General features: G+C 36.8%; 1 protein-coding gene across 2 annotated transcripts in view; it reads left to right on the top strand.

Annotated features, from left to right (window-relative positions):
- Positions 1-24,966, top strand: part of LOC149797963 (serine/threonine-protein kinase DCLK1-like) — a 124,506-nt gene that overhangs the window by 59,202 nt on the left and 40,338 nt on the right. For both annotated transcript variants that reach the window (XM_089963042.1, XM_089963041.1), the window contains exons 3-8: positions 7,212-7,308; positions 11,807-11,935; positions 13,191-13,258; positions 14,585-14,618; positions 22,387-22,486; positions 24,359-24,416. In XM_089963042.1, coding sequence (XP_089819168.1) covers positions 7,212-7,308; positions 11,807-11,935; positions 13,191-13,258; positions 14,585-14,618; positions 22,387-22,486; positions 24,359-24,416 — 486 coding nt within the window. The remainder of the gene's footprint in view (positions 1-7,211; positions 7,309-11,806; positions 11,936-13,190; positions 13,259-14,584; positions 14,619-22,386; positions 22,487-24,358; positions 24,417-24,966) is intronic.

Here is a 24,966-nt window from a genome sequence, read left to right as displayed (position 1 = left end):
GCCAGTCCTCCCCTATTTTTAGATCTATACAAAGTAGTGTTTTTTACGTAGTGTGTTTTAAAGTTCCATATATATTTTATAATTCCATTATCTATTTTATCCAGGATTTTGTTCGCTATATCTACAGAGTTTAGAAGATAATTTAGGTTTGAATATAAATAAGATTTTGCTACTTGCGCGCGCTCCATTAAGCAAATTGGCGTAAGTGCCCAGATTTTGATACTTTCATTTATTTGTTTTGACACCTTTTTACAGTTTTCTTTTACTTCGATTTTTCCGAAGAAAATTCCTAATGCTTTTACCGTGTCCTTAATTAGGTGCGGGTGATCCAGGGTGATTTCCCCTCCAGTTTCCTATTTTTAGTATTTCTGTTTTTTCATGGTTAATTTTTTATCCCGATGCTTTTCCAAATGAATTATATTCCTTTTCTAAGTATTTAAAGGAATTTGGATCCTTAATAAAATTGGTACAATCATCTGTGTGTTGGAGCATCTTAAATTCCTCTTTTAAATTCTGAATTTTGATACCTTCAGTTCCTTTGCTGGTTCTAAATTTTATGCTTAGAATTTCATTTGCTATTACATATAATATGTTTTGATAGTGGGCAACCTTGCCTCACTGATCTTTGTCAAATTTACCCCTTATGGCCCCATTTACCTGTACCCTTGCAGATATGTTGGTGTACAGGATTTTTGTCCAATTTAGAAAATTGTTTCCAAAACCAAATTTTTCTAATACTTTTTGTATGTAGTTATGTTCAATTCTATCGTAAGCTTTTTCCTGGTCGAAAAGTAGAAAAGCACATTTCGCACCTGTTTCATTAAAAAAATTAATTATGGTTTTTATGTTTAAATTGTTACTTTGTATGTTTTTTCCTTTTCCCCCACATGTTTGATTTACATTTATTATTTGGTTTATTCCTTTTTTAATTGTATTTGCAAGTATCCTACTTAATATTTTATAGTCTGTATTTAGGAGGGAGATGGGCCTCCAAATTTTTAAATCTTCCCTATCTCCCTTCCCTTTATATATAATTGTAATTAGCCCTTCCCTCAATTTTGATGTGTTTCGTTATTCGCTTCGGGCGGGGTGCACCACATATGTCACGACTGCAAAGAAAGAGAATATTCTGATTTTGACTTTGTATTCTTCCGCCGCCTTATTGTCCCAGGTACACGAAAATAGTTCTGAATGGACACGATAGGCAGAAACGTCTGCTCTTATGTGGCATTCCTCTTTTATGGAATCTGCAAAAGGTGACAGAAAATATGTCAATTTTAAGCAGTGAGCCAGAAGATCTAACAGTCATATTGTTAATTTATTTCTGTTTTCCCCCTCCTAAACACCACCATTAACTGAAAATGACAACTCCAAACAAGGCTGACCTCGGTGTCAAACGGTCTGTGTAGGTATGACGTCATATGAGAAATAGTTTCTCTTCGTTACGCAGGGTAGCGGTGTAATACCGGATGCGTCAGAATGTAATCATGAATAATTCGAGATCATTTTAGTTAACTTAGGTCCATGTAATAAGAAGAAAAAAAATAATGTCATAGAACTATGTTGTTTTTGCTGTGTTTTTTTCCACCTGTGTTTAATTTTTATGTGTATTTTTTTTAAATTTCACATGAATTAACTGGTATTTCAAGGTTTATGTCTGCTTTATATCACTTGTGTATTGCCTAATTTTGTAAGTTTCATGTCAATTTTTTTTTCTTACCTTTGATGAAATCTTTTAGATTTCCTCCCATGCTGACATCTCTACACCGTCGTTTCAGCTGCACGAGTGATTTTCTATCAAAGCATTAGGTACTTTTCCACTAGGAACACCATCTTCTGTCAGTGAAACGTAATGTCCTAAGCCAGCATGGTATAATCTATCCAAAGCTGGGATGGGGGGGGGGATGGGGGGGGGGGAAATTCTATTTCTTAGATAGGATGTCGTGATGCGTGACGTCAGACGAGGGCAATTGCTAAATAACACTTTTGGAAAATATACACATCATTTCCTGTTGAGATTTTATCGGTTATTTTTTCTTCTCATTTATGGGGACTCTTTTCGACCCCACATTTTGCCATAGAAAATTCCTGGTAATTCAAGTCTTTCACTTAACCTTTTAGAGCAATTTGCTGAACAAAATATCGACAGTTATTGTCACGTGATAATAACATTCTGATAGTGTGCAGATTTTTATATGAAATGTATGGAACTCTGGGAATAATTTGAATTGATTGATTGAATGATTACTTCGATTTACGTCGCGTGCGCTCAAAAGGGCATGTGCGACGGGTTTATTTCCGCACAGCGGGATGCTAAATGTTCATGGGCGAAGGAATTAGTGCCACATCCCCCAGGCGTTTATGTACTCAAGAAGCACTGCTAATTTAGCCGTCAGGTCGTAGGACTAAATGTCTCTAGCTACCTTAATGAAGGGCTTTCATGAGTGTGAATGGGCCCAACACACACTCTTGTTAACAAAGAGTTGATTTCGGTCCGTTATTGACTGTACTAGGTGTCGACCCAAGCAGTATGTAATGCCCATTGCGATTGGTCGCAACGATGACGTCACATCGGGACACCTAGCTTTAGGCGGTTGGAAATTGTTCCACATCTCCGCCGTTATACGATGTCCGAGAGAGGCAAGAGGGCAAGGAACTAGGCAAGACAGCCATGGATGTCGTGCACTCCCAAGAACGCCAGCCCGTACTTAGTCAAATTTAGTCTAGTTGTAGTAATGGACAATAAGAAAAATGCCAATAATGTTAGCCACCTGTGCAATTGGGTCAAATCAAAACAAGTTGTAAAATTTTCCTACATCCTAACAATCGTCAAAATTCTAGTACATAGTGTACGTTGTAGATGCCCTACAAAATTTTAATAACTAATATGTCTGAGCAACATATAAAAAGTTTGGCCACTGTTAGGTCATAAAAGGTTTGAATTTTGAAGCGGTGGATTCAAGGATCAAGTTAGTAAATAGTTTTATCGAAACGGGATACCAAGCCAAAATGGTTCCCTGGATAAGAGGCAATATTGGTAGTCCTTAGAAGGGCTTTTTAAGCAAAAGTTCCCCGTTTTTCTTCTCCTTCTTTACATTTCTCCGCAGTCCTATTTCCTCTCAGGTAATTTCGGGAAATGGTAGCTGTGTAGCGTATAAATGTAGTTAGCTGCTTCTACTAGCTGCTGGACTGGGTAGTTCTTGTAGGCCTCTTGATAGAATTGTGTAAGGATTCTGACACCATAGTGCCACTCGCTATTCATTTATTTTTGCTTTTATTTATGTTAGGTGTATCACGCGCGCGTTGCACGCTTATTTGTGTCCGACTGAGGCAAGGGAGGTAGTGACAAGGAAGGCAGGCGACCATCTGCAGGCAGGATTCCACTCATTCCAGGGTCTTTTCTAAATGGATGTAGTTGCACGAATATTGAGTTTTGGTTCTTGTGTTTGAAATTGTTCTAAAGATGAACTAGGTTGCATTGGATGGAAAATTATGTGCGGCTTTAGTGTTAGTATGGTCTGTATCACAGAATTAAGCAGCAGTATTACTTTGGCTGTCTTTCATGTTCGGGCTAGGAGGAGATCAGAGAAGATTTTTGTAAAATAAATATTATTTTTGTTGATTTTTAAGGATATATTTGGGATTTAAGAAGACGGGTCCCAAGGGACGTATCAAAAGCGCCCGTCTATGTATATTAATCTGGTTTTAGAGAGTATTTGGGTGGGTTATGTATGTTTTATAGGTTGTTATTTTTAAGCTAGAGGGACACCCTTGCTGAGTACTCAGGTTCCCCAGGACATGTCAAGGGTGCCCATCTGCTAGTGGAAATTTATTTTTTAGTGCGGTCGGTTTGTATATTTTATTTTTTTAGGGTGTTTTATATTTTTTCTTTTATCTTGGATGTGTCTAGGAATTTAAGTATGTTTTGGTAGGTCATATTTATGATGGTGTTATTATTTTAAAGGAAATTTGGGTAAGTGGTATGCGATCCATATTTTGGGGGCCTTTTGAAATTCCATTCTAGCTTCCTGATATTTTGAGCAGCTATTGAATATATGTGGCAGGTCTTCAATGGTTTTGCAGTGATAGCAATGATATTAGCAGGCTTGGGTCCTAGATATTTGCCAAAACTTCCTGCTAATTTTGTTTTTCCGGTTACGATGCGATTCATAATTTTTTGGTCCAGGCTGTTCACTTTGGGTGGTTTGATGGACCTAATGGTTTCTTTTATAATGGAGTAGAGTATCCTGCCTTTGGTAGTGGAGTTCCAGTGCTCCTGCCATTTCTGGTTAATATAGTTTCTTGTTTTGCTTCGGGCTTCTGTTATGCTATATCTGAGTGGGGCAGGGTTAGGGTTCCCTAACATGTTTTTTTGGGACTTTGTCGGCTAGCTCGTTACCAGGGATTCCTATATGCGAGGGTATCCACACGAATTCAACTATCTGATCCGCTGTGGATAATTCTTTAAGCATATAGAAAGCTCTACCCAAGACTTGATCTCTTGATTTGGTGCTGTGAGATTTGATGGATTCTATTACACTAAGTGAGTCGCTGATGATAACTGGTTTTGGAACTTTTTGGTCTTTAATCCATTTTAATGATTGCATTATTGCTCAGAACTCTGTGGTGAAAGTAGAGCAATGGTCTGGTAATCTGGATCCCATTTGTATGCTGAATTCGGGAATAACCACTTCAGCTGCTGTTCTGGGGGGTAAAGTTGTTTTGGATCCGTCAGTGAAAATATTTACGAAGCAAGAGTAGGTATCTTGTATTTTCATTGCTACGTGGGTTTTGAGTTTAGATTCTTGTTCCAATTTGTTTCCATAATTGGTGACTCTAGTTTTGATCCTAGGGATAGGGTTTGTCCAAAGGGTGGGGTCAGGGAAGGGAGTGTACTCTTCTTGTAGAGCAAGTGGTGGCAGCTTTTCCCTGAGTTCTAGGATTTGTTTGTCACCTGGTGGGTTAGGAACTAGTTTGCGGCTAAACGGTTTGTTGCATTTGCTAATGGTTACTTTTGTGGCATGCGAGTCCGGGTGATTTGTTAATCGATTCGAGTATCGGAGGAGCATTTCCTGTCTTCTTACTTTCAATGGCAGTTAACCGGTGAGGACTTGAAGTTCTTCCAATGATGTCGATGGTAGAGTGCCAGTGCAAACAGATAATGCTTTCCTTTGGATGGTATCCAGTTTGTTCAGTAATGTTTGTTTCGCTGAGTTGTAAACTTGGCATCCATAATCTAGCTTCGACTTATAAGTGATCTATAGATGGTTAATAAGGTTTCTTGATTGGATCCCCAGGTGGTCCCTCTACGATTTCTTAAGAGATTAATATCTGTATTGCAATTTTGAATTAGTTTTTCAATCTGGTGTTTCCAAGTTACATGATTATCCAAGAACATACCTAGGAATTTTACTACCTTAGCATATTTGATTAACTGATTTTGAATATATAAGTTGGGGTAAATTATCTGGTTATTGCGTTTAGTGGAGAAGATTATTGCTACCGTTTTTTCATGTGAGATCTTAAAACCCCATTTATCTGCCCATCTCTCTATGTTATCTAGGCTTTTCTGGATTTCTTTGACTACTTGATTGCTAGCAGGGTTTCTGGCCCTCCAGATGCCGCTGTCATCAGCGAATTGGGAAATGTACCCGTTTTGTCGCTAGGTTGAGGTCAAGGTCGTTAATCATGACGTTGAATAGCGTTGGACCGAGTACACTCCCTTGTGGGGTACCGTTTTCAAGCGGGTATTCTTTTGAGGTGGTGTTTCCTACTCTAGCGATTATTCTGCGACCTGTTAGGAAGTTTTCGATCCAGTCAAACATGCGCCCAGTAATTCCGAAGTAGCTGAGTTTTGCAATTTGAATGTTTTACTCTACAACGTTCGCAAAAGGTACACATTCTTTATGTCACACCGTTCACATGAAATAAATACCATGTAAAATAGTCCGTTATAATGCAGAATGAAATAAAATCATTGAAGGGAGTGAATGAAACCTGTCTCAGAAGTTACTATCAGGCCTAGAAATATGACATGGCACTTTTTTTATCTTGAATCTCCGGTGCAGGTGTTTATTTATACGTACAAATCTATATGCACATCTACGTATGTATGGAAAATAAATAAAAATAAATAAATAAATAAATACCAGTACTAATAATAGTGTAGTATCCTTTGGAAAAATAGCATATATTCTTTGAACAGATTTGACAGAAATTAAAAAAAATATATAATAAATCAGAGTGAACCAAAACAGTACTAATTGGAATGAAAATCACATTCATAAAACTGCCAAAAAACTGGTTTATGGTGTTAAAAACTTTTCGATTTCAACGAACATACACTTTATTATTTGCGGTTAAAAAGAGAATTAATAAAATTGCTATTTAAACTCGGATAGAATATTAAGCTACCATAATCATATGATTTCAATAAATTAATAGGTTCCTCTACAAATACAATAACTGTTTACGACTGTAATTACTACAACAAATTAGAAGGAGTAAATCACCATACTTTTGACAGAAAATTGATGTATGATCTTGACTTTAAGACAGCAGCTATAAAATTACATTTTCCAGCAAGTTGTCCTGGGAATATTTCCCTCCATTAACATCCCGTCTGGAAATGATGAATCATGCGCCCGGAAAAACATCAGCTGGCTTTGCTGGAAAGCAGATTTCTTGAGGAGACTGATACTCCAAGAGAAAATTCAATATCGATAAATCATCACTATCGTTCTGCCTTTGTGTAGCGTATGCTTCCTATTGATCTAGAACTCTTTTGTTCCAAGATATCTTGACTTTATCTCCTGTACAACAAAGATTTTCTCAAACGTGCTGGAAATGTCTTTCTTCCATTGTTCGATTTATAAGACAATCCTGGGTTCACTTATGATCCATCTCTCTCTCTCTCTCTCTCTCTCTCAAATTAATCTAAGATTAATAATAATAATGATAATAATAAGAAGAAGAAGATGAAGAAGAAGAATAGGAAGAAGAAGTTGAGGAAAAAGAAGAAGAATGAGAAGAATTATGATGATGATGATAATAATTAATGAGAAGACGAAGAAGAAGAGAAGGAAGAGGGAGACGTGTGTTGCTTTATCAAATAAGTCATCTATATATTTCATTAATAAAGTTGTGTCATTTATATTTGCAGTTGAAATATTTGAACTTTATTTGACTGATACAGTTTTACTTACTTGCAGGTCATCTCTTTGAAAGATTTCTTTGGGGAAGATACAATTTTTGTCGCCTATGGATCAGAAAGATATAGCGCAGACGATTTTGATCTCGATGAAAATGGTAATATTGATCTTTATAGACAATAAAATTCTACGTTAATATGGAAAGCTTTTTCCATTTCGGTCCGTCTGCCTCTCTCTCTCTCTCTCTGTGTGTATATATATATATATATATATATATATATATATATATATATATATATATATATATATATATATATATCAGCCTGTATCTCTTTTCCTGTTTCTAGTTTTTTTTAAATCTATCTCAATTTTAGAATTTTCAATTGATACATTTACATACAACCATATACACGTACGTACATACATATTACGTGGCTTTCGACATATTTTCTCTTCTGCTACGTAAAATCGTGGCCACTTCCGTTCGTATACAGTCGGCAAATTGAGCTAGGAAAGTACATATTTGCAAACAAGTCTTCAGACCAGATATGATCACTTTAATATGCAATATTGCATAGGCGTGTTCTGATGGAGTCTGATGTCCATGATTCATCGATACCGAATACACATCATTACCGGATATGCTCATTTATAAGTACACTACTTGGAGTAAGCCAACGAAGACATCATCATCATTTTCAATAACATCAACGAAACTAAACTTCCTCCACCAATTATACTGGCCGCCATTATAGCCTATCTTGTGCTGAAAAATGGCGTTAAACCCTACAACAACAACAACAACAACATAAGTACGTGAAAGAGCGATAAAAACGAGATTGGTCACATAATGATAAAGAAAGAGTGTACTTTTTCTCGTCCATTGTTCCCTGAGATATAAAGACCATTAGCACTACTCGAAAAAATTAAAATACAGTCAAATTTCAGACCTAATTATCCGGATTGATCGCACATGGATATTTTTGTGTACATTCGATGGGTTTCATTTGCATTAAAAGTTATTAGAAATCCCAAAGTGACGGGCTTCTGGCATTATCAAGCGTTTGGTTAAAAATGTAAAGAGAACTAACTCTAATTGTGAAATACCCACTTTTATTAATTGAACGAAAGCCCTGCGTATAGCTTTAAGTGTCCAACGTATTTCTGATATCAAACCACGAGAGCTTTCTAATTTTCGAATTCTTTCCAGTATGATGATGTGACAATGTCCAAATGAGAAAATAGAAACCAAAATAATTTCCATCACGCGTTTGAATTTGGATAGAATAATTTGTATGCCTTCCCTTACTGCATAAGAGGAATTTTGATTCGGTAATTTCCGTCCGTCTTCCGATACTTCCGTACATACGTATATCCAGGGAAGTATTAACCATTAAGCAGACTAAGCACGTGCTTAGGGCACCAGGGCCAAAGGGGGCACCACAAAGTTGAGAAAAGGGTGAAAAAAAAAAAAAAAACGAATGATGATTTGTAAAATAAAATTGATAAAACTAGTGCAAATTGATCATAATGTTCTGTTTCTTGATCATGGTGCACCCTAGGGTTATCTTCCCAGGTGTACGTGGAAAGGAGGGGGGCACCAAGATTTGTCAGTGCTTAGGGCACCAGTGAGCCTTAATCCGCCCCTGCGTATATCCAGTGTATCCCCTAGGGGTGCAAAACTGAGAGTCAAAAATCACCTTGGTGTCAAAACTGGGGGTCAGACTGAGTTAGAAACAAAGTTTGGTATCAAAACTGAGGGTCAAATTAAAAATGTGGGGGTCTCTGAAGCGCAAATGAGGGTAAAGGGGAACACTGCGTATATCCCTCTGTCCATAGCAAAAATGTGCAGAAAGCACTCTATGTAGACAAATGAAATTTAGCGTATTTTGTTGCTTTTGCAGATGACCTAATTACACGTGTAGGCCAACGCAGCAATTTATTTTTTTTTACTTTTTTCTGCTTCACATTTTTTGGGGACTCTATTGGTTTCGACAACAATATTTTTAGCACGTTTAAGCAAAAGCCAATTAAGTTAGACAAATTATTTGTTTTTGGATTTTAGAGCATTGCCCATGCACATGTGTAATTTTGTCGAGGTGCGAGTGAAAAAGTCTTATATATTTATTTATTATAATTGCGGATGACCTGATTAGATTTTCTTGCCACGATAGCTTTTTAACTTTTCGACTTCTTGATCTTTATGTCTGATACCACGTATGTTTACTAACACAAAACTGGATTCTACTGCGAAAGAAAGAAAACTAAAACAAGAAGAAGAAAAAACGCCATTTCACTAATTTTCTTTTTTCCAATTAGTAAGTTCTCATAAAAATCCTTAAAAATTATTCAGACGAGGCAAATCAACTTCCAGCCACAGGGACTCCCGCAAAATTATTTTCGGGGATGAGTGGGGATGGAAAACATGTATTGGTCAGCTATTACGTTTTACGGATGTAGGCCAAAACATGTTTAGCGGTGGTGAAATCGTTAGGGGGATGGGGAAGCAAGAAAGCAGGAGGATGAACAACGAGGGAGTGGGTGAAAGACGAGGATAAAGGAACAAAAGAACCTAAACGAGAAATTGTCAGTTAAAATGTGTAAAGTTGAAAAAAATATGGAGAAAAAGGGGAGGGACAAAACTAACTAACTAACTGACTGACTAACTAACTAACTAACTAACTAGCTAGCTAACTTACTAACTAACTAACTAACTAGCTAGCTAACTTACTAACTAACTAACTAACTAACTAGCTAGCTAGCTAGCTAACTTACTAACTAACTAACTAGCTAGCTAGCTAACTTACTAACTAACTAACTAACTAAATAAATAAATAGAGAAAGAAAGAAAGAAAGAAAAAAGGAAGAAAAACGAGATTATTAGTGAACAGTGCTTCCATCTAGAGCGAGTAGTTCCTGAGATAATGACGAATCGTTTGGGAAAATTGCTGTTTGTAGCAGTTTATGGACCGTGTTAAGTGCATGCGTAAAAATAACATCTGCGCTTAAGTAAATCTTTGTGACTTTTCAATAAATTTATGAAAATACGAATGTTTATATAGAAGTGTTTCATCACCAGACAAGAAATTATCTCAAGTTAAATTGCCATGTGGTGTGAGGGATTGAAACAATTCGATTAGTTGTTCTTGGTAATAAACGCAAGAAAGGAACAAATTTTGTGTCCTTTCTACAGATCAACATTTTTGCAATGCGATGGTCCGATTGTATTATTTGTAAATACATTTTGATTAGGTGAACAATTTGTTCTAAGTCGGACATGAAGAATTCGAAATTTCCTTTTGTCCCAATACAAAGGTCTGGGAACACAAGTGTCGCGAGTATTTAATGTGCTTTTGAAGTCGTTCATGGAATCTATTTGACGTGTCTAATATAAAGCATTCCATTCTCGAATGGTGGAAGGAAGAAACGAGTTGTAATAAAGACTTTTTGTAGTCTGCACGTATTGGAAATTGTTTATATTACGTGTTCTGACAAACGAATTTTCCTATTAATACACTCTGATAGAGATTTAAGTCCCAGAATTTGCTTTCCTATAGATAAAACTTGTATAAAATATGACCGGCTAAATCTTTTTCAATTTCGTCTCGAACAATTTGCTTTCTAAACAGAGTTTTCACTCTGAGCACCTACTTTTGCATACAAGTCGTTTGGTAATCATACAGCGCTCCTGCAGCAACTAGTACATACTGAATGCTTCAACAAAACTGATTTGTGCCGACATAAACATTCCTGGATTCTGCATCAAATAGCACACGATCCCATTGTTCAAATGTTCACGCTTTATTTAGAAACTCACCACTGTGCAAATACAAAACTGTGGAATGGAATCTAATTCGATTGTGAATTCGAATCCTCGCCATCCAGGTCCGGATTACCATGTCTCAACCAACGAACAACCGCTTCAGCGCGAATGTGCGATTGTGTGATTTGGATTTTGAACGTAGCTTTCAGAATATTTCAGTCATTTCGCTATGATGTCTGCAGTGTGGCAATTTTTTAGTTATGTGTAGCACTGGCGCATCTTGCCGCAGAAACGTATCATGATGTCCCACCCAGTCACATTACCCTGACACCAGGTCGACCAGTCCTAACACTAACCTCTTAATGCTGAGCGCCTAGCGAGGCAGCTGTGTGTACCATTCGAACCCGCGACCTCCGCATCTGAGGAGGATGCTCTAACCACTAGGCCACCGGAGCTTCAGCTCGATAAAAACAATATAATAAAACATGGGTATATATAGGAGACGAAGTGTGTGTAAATAACAACCCATAGTTGATCACGCGTTTTCGTTTTTTCATGCAGCTGTTGGTGCCACGTTAAAAATAAAGATCGTACCACATTGTAAGTATAATGTCTCATTTGCAAACAATGGGTCCTCGCCAGAAAAATGTTTTTCTTAATTTTACTGATTTTCGTATATAATGCGGATACTTTAAAAAAAAAACAAAAAAAAACCAAGACTTGAGTTTCACCTCACAGAGTAGCTGTCGGTCGGAGTATTTTTCTGCATGCGTGTTCCCAGACATGTGCGCGAATGTTGATATGGCTACGTACGAGTGCTTGTTCGTGCGTGCGTCTCAGATATTCCACACCAGCTTTTACTAGCCAAGACCTTCCACCTTCCGTCTTTCAGAGGTGAAGCTAATTAACCCATACAAAATGAAGCAGACGGAAAGAGTGACGCTGCGGTCACCCAAGACCAGGACACGACGCCTCGCTTCTGCTGCTGCCGCTGCCGCCAATAAGAGCTCTCCTACTGACGGTAGGTTATTACCTAAACACAATTACTAATTATAAAGTATAAATTTGTCAGTTTAGGCAGCAATGAAATGTTTTTTCTTTTCTTTTCTTGTTTGTATAATATCGGATTTCAAATGTAAATCTGCAGCAAAACACCTTACACGTTATATAGCGCAGCCTGTATTAGAGACTCATTTTGGGGACTGGTTAAAACTGGATATAACACCGAGGTGGCTGTTATATGGAGATTTTCATATGAAATTTTATCTCTTAAGACTTGGACAATACGGCTTTCTTCCAAAGGTGGCTGTTAGAGCAGCTTGTCGGTACGTTTCATATTCAGTGTGAATTTCCTTTATAGCATTAAAAAATCAGCAATTGACGGGATCCATGGCTGTATTCTACGCAAGTCCTAAATAATGCTTACGAGAAGCAGACTTCTGTAATCGCCCATTGTAGTTAAATGTTTTGGAAAGAGGAACTCCATTCATGTTAGGAACAAACTTCACACATTAACAGGAGTGTTGTTTGGCTCTTTGAAGAAAAGAGTGAAAAGTTTACGTTGAATATACATTTTTTGATCTCTGAGGAATACAATTGGAAATATACTTTAACAAATAGCTTGGTATGATGAAAAGAATGAAATGGCACCTCTAGGAATAGGTACATATATGTATACAGTGTATTCAACGGGAACACGAGTTGTTTCTCGGAGCGTCATTTGAAAAGGCACTTTGCATTTCCTGGGCATGATGATATAGACAAATAAAGTTCTGAAGGTATCGTTAAAAACAACTCCTACTCTTCAGTGGGATCACTGATCATGCAGTCGAACTGGAACATTTAAGATTGTTAGGGCGTCCTAATCATGTTGATCACACGGATTGAAAATTATAAATTCAAAACCTGGAGCTAGGCGCCTTTTCTTTTTTTTATTTCGTCTCTTTTGGAGGGACAGATTGAAGCCGTACATCATAAAACAAAACTCCAGCAATTTCAATTCAGCTGAATTGAATTCATTCCAATGAACTCGGTTAAATGCGAATTGATTTAGCTTAATTTTATCAAAAATTGTGAATCTGATTCAGCTGGATTTAAGTCAGGTCAATTCATCTTTTGGATTAAAGGAAGAAAAACATATGTTTTATTAGCTGCTAATTCCATTTCGTTTTATTTAAATTCAGTTTATTTTGATTCAGTTCAGCTCAGTTTATTTTTTTTTATCAACTCTGTACCACTTACTAATAACTTCTGATAGTCTCCATTCTCCATCTCAGAATCTCCCAAGAGTCCGAGAGGTTCCCCGTCTCCGAAGTCTCCCAGAAAACAAAGAGCTCTCTCAGGAGTAAGTCTTTTTTTTTGAGAGCTATTGACACAGTGCATGTTTCAAGATAATTATTGATTGCTTTGTTTATTGTATGCCTATTATACAACTTTTACCAATGGATACAAACTACTTTAGACTGCGTACTTGGATTTGGGGGGCGTTGACCGATCTTTTGGTGGACAAAACCTCCAGCTTCAGACAGATTACGTGTTGTCAAACCTTGCACCTGCTGGAACGTAACATTCAACTAGTGACCAGATAAGTGAGAGGTACAACGTGGTGCAACTTCACCTGCGTAAATCGGGCGTTTTATATATATATATATATATATATATATATATATATATATATATATATATATATATATATATATATATAGTCAACACTTAGTCATATATGCACCAAATTATTATTATTATTATTATTATTATTATTATTATTTTATGTAAATGGGCTTAAACTAAGTAACAAGACATGGTAAATCCCAACACGCATTACATTTTCCAAAATATAAAAGGAATTGATATCCCTAAAATATAAAATCAAACCAAGTGAAATAATTAAAAACAATTTACAGTGTATCAATTCCTATAATATTATTCTAAATTACACTTTCAAGTTCACATTAATCCTGAAACTATTCAAAGGTATTCCAAATGAAGGTTCTAATGTGCTTATGTGGTAACGTGCTAGCACCACTGAAGAATCACATTTCTAAATCCAAAAGTTTTTTGTTGTCTTCAAGGTACTGTCTGTTTTAGAATAAATGTTTTCCACTCTTCAGGTCTAACAAATATTACAAATAAATCACGATTTCCTCTCACGACTTTTACAAAACTGGCATATGAACTGAAGAATCCTAACATGGTGCTTTAATTCTCTTACATAGTCTTTACGTGCACACCAAATCAACAAACTCTGAATTACTCAAAAGATTCTCGAACATTGAAATCATTCAGTTGTGAAATAGTTAACGGTCATGTTATGACCTTAAATTTTTGATCAAATCAAACAACTAGGGTGTGCATGATATTTCAACAGGTCAATTGCACTCCTAGTATCATGTGATGTTTTCGTGACCTCCATTCAGATTAATGCGTGGTGTACTTGATCGAAATAGTTGTTGACTTGGCAATCTGCCTTCATCTATTGACTGAAATTTGATACGCATTGTACATGTACTTTTACTATAACTCTGGTTAGCCACAGAATTTTAAAAAGTAAAACATAAACGTCATAAACCAAAATGACTGAAATAAAACTGTATTATAAACTAATATATAATACAAGTATTCATAATTATTATTATTATTATTATTATTATTATTATTATTATTATTTCAGCCAAAATACAGAACGTACAACGGGGAAGATGGAGGTATGCTTCTTTAGGATAGTATAGTCTCAGGTTTATTGCATTTTACATTTGATAAAATATTGATTTTTTGTTACAAAAGTCTGAACTAATGTCCAGCACCTTTAAAGTAGATGAATTTGCTATGTTTTAATGTTAATTGTTGTATATACTTTGTAAACTAGAACTGTAACTAAAGAGAATAGTTAAGCTTATATTGTATTTAACACCCTGTAAACGTCATTGTGCTGACATTACAGAGCATGTTGATAAAAAATAGGAAGTGTTTGCACTGAAACCTACAGTTCACTAGCAACGCTTTTAATATAATAGACAGGGAAACTTTGAGTATGATGCCAATACCCAGGCAATATGTTTATCAGAGACAGCCGGTAAACACACAACACATCAGTCAAGAACATATTTAAGAGAGTGGAGAAATTACGTAAAAAATCAAGCAGAAAACAAATTGCTCTCCTAAAAATCTTAGGATGAGTTTCAATCTTACAAAATATACATGTACTTAACACATTAACTTACACATATAAATAACTAAAAATGGCATTTTGTTTTTTAAATCCGAAAGTTTTCCAAAAGTTGTAATTCGCCCATACGTTCCACTGACGAATGCATTCCACATCGATGTGTTCTGTCAACAATTCAGGTTACCCTGTTGGAAATCGATCATATTTGCACTCTTAAGGATACAAAGAACACCCGTCAATGTATTTGGTCTCTTCTCCTTGAGATTCATCTATGTCAGGGGTCTTAGACTCAAACGACCCCGAGGGCCGCATAAGAGCATTTTCGATGGCCCAAAGGCCGTACCACCTGTTATCTCTCACGACACCTTGTAAAGCCAATCATTTTGCGGTCCACAGGATACGACTTGGCGGTCCACATGCGGCCCGCGGGGCACGTGTTTGAGACCCCTGATTTATGTCGTACAGCAAGCAGGTTGCATTGGTTCGTCCTCAAAACAAACGTGGGTTCAAAGGTTCAATGTCTACTACTTAGTAACTTTCGGCAATGCGTCCGAGTTCTGGGTCGGTTTTGCAGCGTCGATCGTACTCGTGCTCCAACATCTCTATCACTTCGTATCATTGTCTTCTTAACCTCAGTCGTCGTTGGTGTGCTTGCTCTTACAAATCTTCCATGGTAAATTCTTATAAAGGACTTTTCAGTTTTTGCTGAGGAAAACACGTGGCGCATCCGTAAATGAACTTACTAGGAACTAGGCGATCTGGAGTTTTCTAAATCCACCATCCACAGAAAGACATCCAATTTTATTTTCTCCACCGTTTCTAGCATGTTGTACCCATTTGTCTGTACTTTCACACAAGTTATGCATCCAATGCTTTGGCGGAATATCGACGGCTGACAGAAAGGTAAGTGTTAGGGTTATGGTGGCTATTTTGTTCTCGGGCATGAAGTTCTTTCGTTAGGCTATACTCCTAACGCTTTCTTGATGGTAAACATTTTCCCTCAAAGGATCGATACCTCCGTGATTCAGAACCATTGTCTAAATTTTTCAGCAGCAACGGCATAAAATGTCCAGTCAGATCGGCAATAGTTCAACGTTTCTTCCTGAAAGTAAGTAGTTTTGATGAGCGAGTTTGGTACCAAGTATATAATGCCTTTCTTTGTTCTGTGTGCAAACTGTCATTATCGTAATAGCGAACGCCATGCAAATGTGGGAGCACAATATGTTGATTAGCTTCGGTATTGAAAAAGTGTGCAAAATGACCTTTTGCCATTTATATCATTCTAAACGTTTGAGACATTCTACTCAAAGGCTAAATACATCAGTGAATCTTTGAACTGCATATGTCACACTTTGATGTAGATGAGTTTGGCTCCGTTCGTGGTGACTGTGGGATATTCGTTGCTTTGTTGTGAACAATATTTCAGAAGAAAATTGTTCTCGTGTCCCGAGAAATTACGAGCCGTCATCGTAGCATATCGATGACACTCCCTGTAACGTTATATGTCCTCTTCGCACCAAGTATCATCGGTTGGGTCTAAGATGCATTAGGCAAAATTGGAAATAGTGATGGTTCCTCAAAATATTTGTCACGTCCTGTTGGAATCTTCCTACAACTGGGAAAATTAAAGAAAGGATAGGTTCTTGTATACACTTTTCACAAGCACTATTAACTACGCAAAAATTAGGAATGTATGGTTTGGACTCTAAACAGTCCATGTATCTCTATCCGCAATTAATATACTTGTCTCGACTGCAAAATTCTCGGATACATTTCACACAATAATAAGCGAATCCGAGAAATCCCATGATGTTAGTAATGTCATCGAAATACTCTTGATGATGACAGACCTAAAAAATGTCGTATATCTGGGAAATCAGGTCATCGAAAGACGAGAGCTCGGCGAACGACTTGAAAGTACACTTTCAAACATATAGAGAGGAGCCAGGACCGATTGAAGTATTTTGGCAGAGGAAGTTGAGGATGTTGGTTCTGGATCACTCATGTCATCTTCGAAATCTCTGGCATGTACTTGGACTAACACTTCAGCTAAGCGTATGCAGCGAAACCGAAAGTCGTCTTCGCTTATTGTCTTCCTTTTGTTCTGATTTCTCGATGGAATAGTGTGATCGTTTCATCTTGTTTCCAAAATTTAATTTTAAGTTTTACACACGCTTGCTCCCTACAGATAGGAAGAGCTTATCACTCTAAGATTATACAATTCATTCAGCTTTCAGACTGTTAAGAAGAATATGGAAGAGTCAAACCAGTTCATCCTTCTGGTCAGAGAATTATTGAGAGTCACTCGAAAGTATACTTCAGATAAGATTACGGACTACTCCTCTCGAGGTGAAGTCAAGACACCTACTATAAATGTCGAGAGAAAGAGCAATGGGCTTCATAAATGCCACCTATGTCAAAGGAAAAAGAAGTGAAAAGAGAGATACAAGAAAAGATACATGTTTATCATTGTCAGGAAAAAGGGCATCGGTCTTCAGAGTGTCGTAAGGACAAAAGAGAACAAGCAGAAGGAGGGGAGTTCTTAAAAAACATTTAAGTTTAACTTGCTTCTGGCAATTATTGAGATACTCGTGACCCTTAAAAGAACCGTTGTGTGTGTTTTGACAAACGCATGGACTTGACATCATCAGCTTTAACTGTCTCAATTCCTTTCCACGGCAAAGTCCTACTCTTCCTGTTGCTGCTTAGGTAGTAGCAGTAGTAGTATTATTGCTGGCATCTCAGAGACGGAGAACGTGGATGAAGTGTGTGTGTGTGTGTGATTCGAACCCGCGACCTCCCGCATCCGAGGCGAACGCTTTAACCACTTAAGCAACCGGAGCTGTCGTGGATGTAGTGATGGAAGACTTAACAATGTTGGTACGAGAAGGTCTTTTTCTCTTGGGTTACGTTAAAAAAGTCTGATTGATATATTTGTATCAGACACTTGAACTCCGCCAAAATGTCCTGCAGCACACAAACCGTTTTGTTTTCACTTCCTTCCTTCCTTCGCCCTTCTCTTATCTTTTTATTTTTCTCGTTTTCTTCTTTCTTTGTTGAATAAATACCCCTTCCGCTTCTTTCTGACGCTGGAAAAAATGTCGAATTCTCCTATTTGAAATCATCTTCCATTGGTAACGACGGAGAAGCAGGTGAAGGTGGTACTACGTTTGCAGGCAAAAATAGTTGGGAAGACGATGGAAAATCAGTCAAAGCCAAATTTAAGTCATCCTCTTTTGGGATGAATACATACATCTGCACTATTAGTCGTAGTAACATCAGAGTATACAAGAAAACCTCGATGCATTGTCTTCTTTCTTCTTTTTTTTTTTAGCACTACGTATGGTATTTAAACTGTGCCGCAACAATGACAAACCATCTGTATCATTCGAGGCATGTATATCATAGGACACACGGTACTAATTGTATGGAAAAAGGGGAACCAGCCTAGAAATGGGTGGGTTTTGGTGACCAGAATTGGTTGTTAATGAAAGTTATTTTGTAACAATGCAAACAAGCAGACTGCTTACTCTCCTTTTTTAGTTTCTAAACAAGCAAACATACTGCTCACTGTCCTTTTCTGGTTTATTTCTGATTTTATTGGACAGTCCATTTAAGTAAAAAGTCTGCGTCCAACATTTTAATATTGTAAAACATACGAGAAGGACAAACTCTTGTATGCATGTGTTTAAAGAGATGTAACTCCAACATTTATGGAGTTGTTGACATTATCAAAGATGGTGAACTATAGTAAAAGTCATATAGGTCATGTATGCACATTTTCTCATCATAAATATAAAATGTTTTAAAATTTAATAAGTCAGCTTTTTTAACCAAAGTCTATTTAGTCATGATTAATGATTGCTCTGCACCTTAACTGTCATCAAGAAACTTCCAGATGAAATTGTGGACTTTGTAGTGGTGGCAAGGTACTTAACTAGGTCAAGAAAAGAGCACATCGAGTCTAATTGTCACAATATAGGATGGTATAAATTTGTTTATCAACATGTGTAGCTTTCATTGTGACATCATGGCATGCAATGTTCAATCCAGATTATACTGAATCACACCTTGAGGTTGCTCTTGTCCAAAAATGTTGAAGTACTTTACAGGGCTTTCCTTATCAGCAGGTGACTTATGCATCTACTTTCACTTTACACCTGGCTACTTTAAAAAAAAAAAAACACCCTGTATTCCTGTTGGTGACGTCGCTCGGAAAAAAAAGAAAACACCACCTACTTTGGCAACTCGCCCTTCAACTTTAATGGAATGCCCTGACTTCAGTATTGATTTTGCTGCATGTAAATAATGACCTTCCAAAGTAATATGGATGTATGAGGATGCAAATAAATATTATCATTTAAAGGTGCGTTGAATCAATTTCTAAACAATGACTCCCATTGCTGAAATAATCGGTCTTGAATGCCTACATGACCTGTATAATTTTTACTTTACATCACATCAGTTGCTTGAAAAGTAGTAGTGTGTCTGTAAATACTGCCTTACCCTTATTTGTGATAGTATGTGTTTGTAAATAAGGGTATAATAGTGTGTCTATAAACACTGCCTTACTAGTGTGTGAAAACCCGTGTCTATAAACAATCCTACCATTTTTGTTGAATGGTAAGAGTGTCGGGATAGTAGATACAAATTTTAACATTACCTTTCCCATTTTCCCCCACAGACACTTTTCTCCCTATAATGCCATTCCCATGTTATGGCATGTATAATCATCAGTTGTCCCCAAATGTCTCCTTCACATTTAACCTGTGGAACCATTTAACATAGGATTTTTCCCTTGTCCCTCCAAGTGTCTCCCGCATGTCAACCTATGGGCTATTGTTAATTCCTCTTTGTGCCCCAATGGCCGCTTTGGGAAAAGATGGCAACGGCATCACATTTTCACTTCCTTTGTTCTGCCAGAGATACAATCTAGTCAGTCTCGCCAGAGAAGCATTATTTAACTATTATAATATACACAATAGTGCATCAATCTTGTGCGATAAGAGTATGTCCATAATAAAAATTCAGATGCTTGGAGGGTGTTCAGCTTTTAATATGAAGTATGTCTCTGATGAAGAGTCAAAAAATGTGTGGAAAAGGAAGATCTTACCTGCACACAATTTGCACAATGTTGTCATCTGTAGCAGACATTATGAAAATGGGGATTAAAGAAATTTGCAGACAATTTTTATAAATTGGCAATGAAATTACGTGGACACATGCCAGTTCCACTCTGAGATTTCATGTCCAATGCCAGCTTCATTTTTGCCATGAAAGTGAATCTCCGCAAACTCCTGCCTCAACTCTTAAACCATGAAGTCAGCCAACAGATTTCAAATTGCCAGATATCGTACAAATGAAATTGACAAATCTTAATACAGCCCTTTCTAAATCACCCCGCAAGCAAACAGCTGAAAAGAATTATATTGTTTATATTTAATTTCCATATGTTATTAAGCTCCATAAAGGGTGTGTGTGTGTGTGTGATTAGGATTTTAATGTAGCTTTAACAATGTTTCAGTCATATTGCTATGATGTCTGCAGTGTGGCAGTTTATAGTGACATCTAGCACTGGGGCATCATGCCGCAGACATGTAGCATGATGTCTCACCCAGTCACGTTATCCTGACACCAGGCCGACCAGTCCTAACACTAACCTCTTAATGCTGAGCGCCAAGCGAGGCAGCAGTTAGTACCATTTTTGTAAGTCTTTGGTATGACTCAGCCAGGGTTTGAACCCACGACCTCCCGCTTCCGAGGGAGACGCTCTAACCACTGCCATAAAGGGATATATGCACACTAAATTATGACCGAGAGCTGATAGTTAGGGACCAATTATTTAAAGTTCAGATGAAGATATTGTTTTCCTCCTTTATCATGATAAAAAGAATTTACAACAAAATTTGATGGATTTAGATTATTTACAAATCAGAGCAAGAGAATCTTTTCTCAAGCTATTTGAGGGTCAAATATTTTCCTCAGAAACATAGAGACCTTGGAGAAAAAACATAAATGGTCGGTCCGTTATATTATTGATATTTTACTTCAGCAACATCATTTTAATAATGATGGTTATGGCGCTGATAATAATGATGACAAAATCAAATTGTTATTATGTTGTGCTGATTACTCTCATGACTTGTATTGCAACACAATAGAACCTGTCTTGAAAGACCACGCTTTCTGCCAATATAGTATGGTCTCTCAAGATTGGTGGTCTGTCATAACAGGTCACATTGCTATGTAATCAAAGAATATGTGCATTGAGAATATGGTCTCTTAAGACAGGTTTCACATAGCAGTGGTCTTTCAAGACAGGTTTCACATAGCAGTGGTCTTTCAAGACAGGTTTCACATAGCAGTGGTCTTTCAAGACAGGTTTCACATAGCAGTGGTCTTTCAAGACAGGTTTCACATAGCAGTGGTCTTTCAAGACAGGTTTCACTGTACTTTTGTAACATCATGGTCATCTTTACTCTCCCTTTATTGATTGTTGACTTGTACCTCAGTGGGATACCCAGATATAAAGTCACGCCATCTTTGCCTAAAGATAGCCTGATACATGTATAACTACTATTATGGTACCGCATAAAAAAATATTGCTGTATACTCTGAATACCACACACCTGTACCCAGTTATTTGACAAAAGAAATAAAAGTTGTTTGATTGAAATGCACCAGTTCAATTTTTATAGGACAGAAAAATCAGTATGTTTAATGATGAATTTTGTTCAGATGTTCAGTTCTATAAAAATCATATACCGGGTAATAATACTAAACTCATGAAACATTGTAATATATGAATGTTATGACTAGTATACGATGTATTATGCAAAGAATTTTTTCACATGGTTGGTACATTTTACATATTTGTGATAAATAAATGATCTTAAATGTGTCATGATTTAATGTTGAATTTATGAAACTCATTTTATAAATTCAGTATTAAACCCATTTAAAATTCTCTGTATTTCATAAAATGATCACAATGCAGTTTCATAATGCCATATATTTATGATACTGCATATGTGTAATATTATGACGTGTAATATTATGATGTGCAATCACAAATTTTGAAGTGAATGAATGTAAATTAGGTTATTCCTTAATACTGTGTTGGCTTGCACAAGTTTAGCTACGGTAAGTGATATAAATTGTACATGTGTACTAATTTCATATAAAATTTACCAAACTACTGGAGCGATATCAAGGTGAGAACAAAAAAAAATACTTTTAAACTCATACAGAAAATTGCATCTTATCAAATGAGTATCTATGTACAATATACTTGTTTTTCTCCCTAGAATTCTATTCAGAGGGTCCGCCAACTCTTGCTCAGCATTATGAAATAGGTAAAAAGATCGGAGAAGGAAATTTTGCAGTGGTCAAGGAGTGCATTGACAGGTATGAAAATACAATTGGAGTTTCCCAAACACAGTTAAATCTGTTTTCAAATACTTTTTATCCAATTTATGGCTTTGAAATGAGACTTTTGTTATAATTTAAAAAGTATCAAAGCCACTTACCAGTCTATTCAATATGGGAACAACTTAATGAAACTAAGAATTGATACCTTTCTGTAGTATAATAGGATATGACTCTTTAGCTTTCAACCTTATCACAAGGCTTTCATCAGAGGAATGACTTCGACCTTATCACAAGACCTTCATTAGAGGAATGACTTCGACCTTATCACAAGGCTTTCATCAGAGGAATGACTTTGTCCTTATCACAAGGCTTTCATCAGAGGAATGACTTTGACCTTATCACAAGGCTTTCATCAGAGGAATGACTTCGACCTTATCACAAGGCTTTCATTAGAGGAATGACTTCGACCTTATCACAAGGCTTTCATTAGAGGAATGACTTCGACCTTATCACAAGGCTTTCATCAGAGGAATGACTTTGACCTTGTCACAAGGCCTTCATCAGAGGAATGACTTTGACCTTGTCTCAAGGCCTTCATCAAAGGAATGACTTCTAGACTGGGGTCATGTGATCAACTAAGTTTTGTTGTTGTTGTTGTGGGGTTTGACGCCATTTTTCAGCACACGATAGGCTATGCATGGCGGTCAGTATTAATGGTGGAGGAAGAACCTGGGAAAACCCCAGGAAGAACCACCGACCCACAAGAAGCTACTGGCAAGCTTTCTCACATACCCACATTAGCCGAATCCTAGACCCGAACCCACGCAGACAGAGGTGAGATGGCAGTGATCCGTAACGGAAAGCGCTTTAGACCACTCGGCCACTCGGGGCCCCGATCAACTAAGTATGGAGTCACATGATCAACTAAATGTTGACCATGTGACAAATCTTTATGTACAGTGGTAGAAGTTCCAATTGGGAATCACAGTTCAACACTGGCTCCCACTATATGATTTCAGTAGCTTCTCTTTTTTTTCTCCTCATGGTATTGTTCTCTCTACTGAGTGCTCTGATGTTATCCCAAGAGAAAGAATGCCCTGGTTATTTGCAGTGTTCACCAACTGGTGTCAGGGATTATTTGTTGGTGTACGTAAGTCCTTTAACTCTTGTTTCAAGGCTTCTCACATTATCTCCAATGTAACCTTTTCCACAATTATCACACTGGAGATAATAGATGGCTGAGAACTTATTCAACAGAGTTTGGTCGTTTGGATATATGTACCAATATTGAGTGGATGGTCTTTTAGGGCTTGTGGATAACATTATCTCCATGTTTTTGGAAGATTTTTCAAAGTCTTTCAGAGAGTCCACTGATATATGGCAAAGGGACAGTTACACGTTGGATTGGAACATCCCGCTGTTATACAGAAGGGTTTTGTCACATGGTCAGCATTCAGTTTGATCATGTGACTCCAGCCCAGAAGTCATTCCTCTGCTGAAAGTCTTGTGATAAGGTTGCATATCATGTTAATCTACAGAAAGGTATCCCTAGTTTCATTGACTACAAATGGTTGCAGCCGATAATAATATTCCTTCTGGGAATAATTTAGTGTTTAAAATTGATATACAATAAAATAATAAAAATTTAAACGTCAAATAAATAATTCTACTTATTTTGCAAATAATTTCCTGCGCCATGAGAAAAACCTAGTTTCTTGTTTCATATATCTTCCCCAGATTACCATTATAATTATTGTTTCAATAATAAATATTAAAAATGCTGATGCTGGTATTCAGAAAATAATGTTAAAAAAATGACTATAAACCTGCATTCTTGGGAATAATAGAAAGCAGTATGGTTCTGTTATGAACAGAAACTTAAAGATTTTGCAATATGTTTACTTCTAGGCATAGCAAGAAGAGATATGCACTCAAGATAATAAGCAAAGCAAAATGTAAAGGAAAGGTAAGGTATAACTTTAAATATTAATCATGGAATGATTACCGTGAACATTCTGGGAAACTTTAAAGTACAGCAGTCCTACACTATAATGCCATTCATTGTACCACTGTTCCTTTTATTAGGCTGTATGGTATGACCACAGCGCCCATTTTATTATTGCTATTATATATTAATTTATTAATTAATGTGTTTTATCATTAGGCCGTTTCACTGGCTTCCAGTGATTGTTATCAACACTAAGTGATTTACATTGGCAAATGTTTTCTGGATGATTGCTTGTGAAATACTCAAGTATTTAACTTGTTGAAAATTTGATCTTTCTGTAGACGCAGGTGAGGGTCAAAACAAACTAACGTAACCTTATAAATATATAGGTTTATTTTATTGTGCTACTCTTAGTTGAATACTGTCCGCAATTAGGAGTCATTACATAGAAACATTTTGTAAAACCCAGTCATTAATTAATTACAGAAAAATGAGTGTTTAAAAATTCATCAAATTAAACGTTTGAAGATATATACTTCTTATTAACTGCACAAAGGAAAGCATATGT

This window comes from Sinohyriopsis cumingii, chromosome 6 (genome assembly GCF_028554795.1).
Source record: "Sinohyriopsis cumingii isolate HCF-2022 chromosome 6, ASM2855479v2, whole genome shotgun sequence".
NCBI lineage: Eukaryota > Metazoa > Mollusca > Bivalvia > Unionida > Unionidae > Sinohyriopsis > Sinohyriopsis cumingii.
The sequence above is the reverse complement of the archived record's forward strand: the minus strand, read 5'-3'. Positions and strand labels throughout refer to the sequence as shown.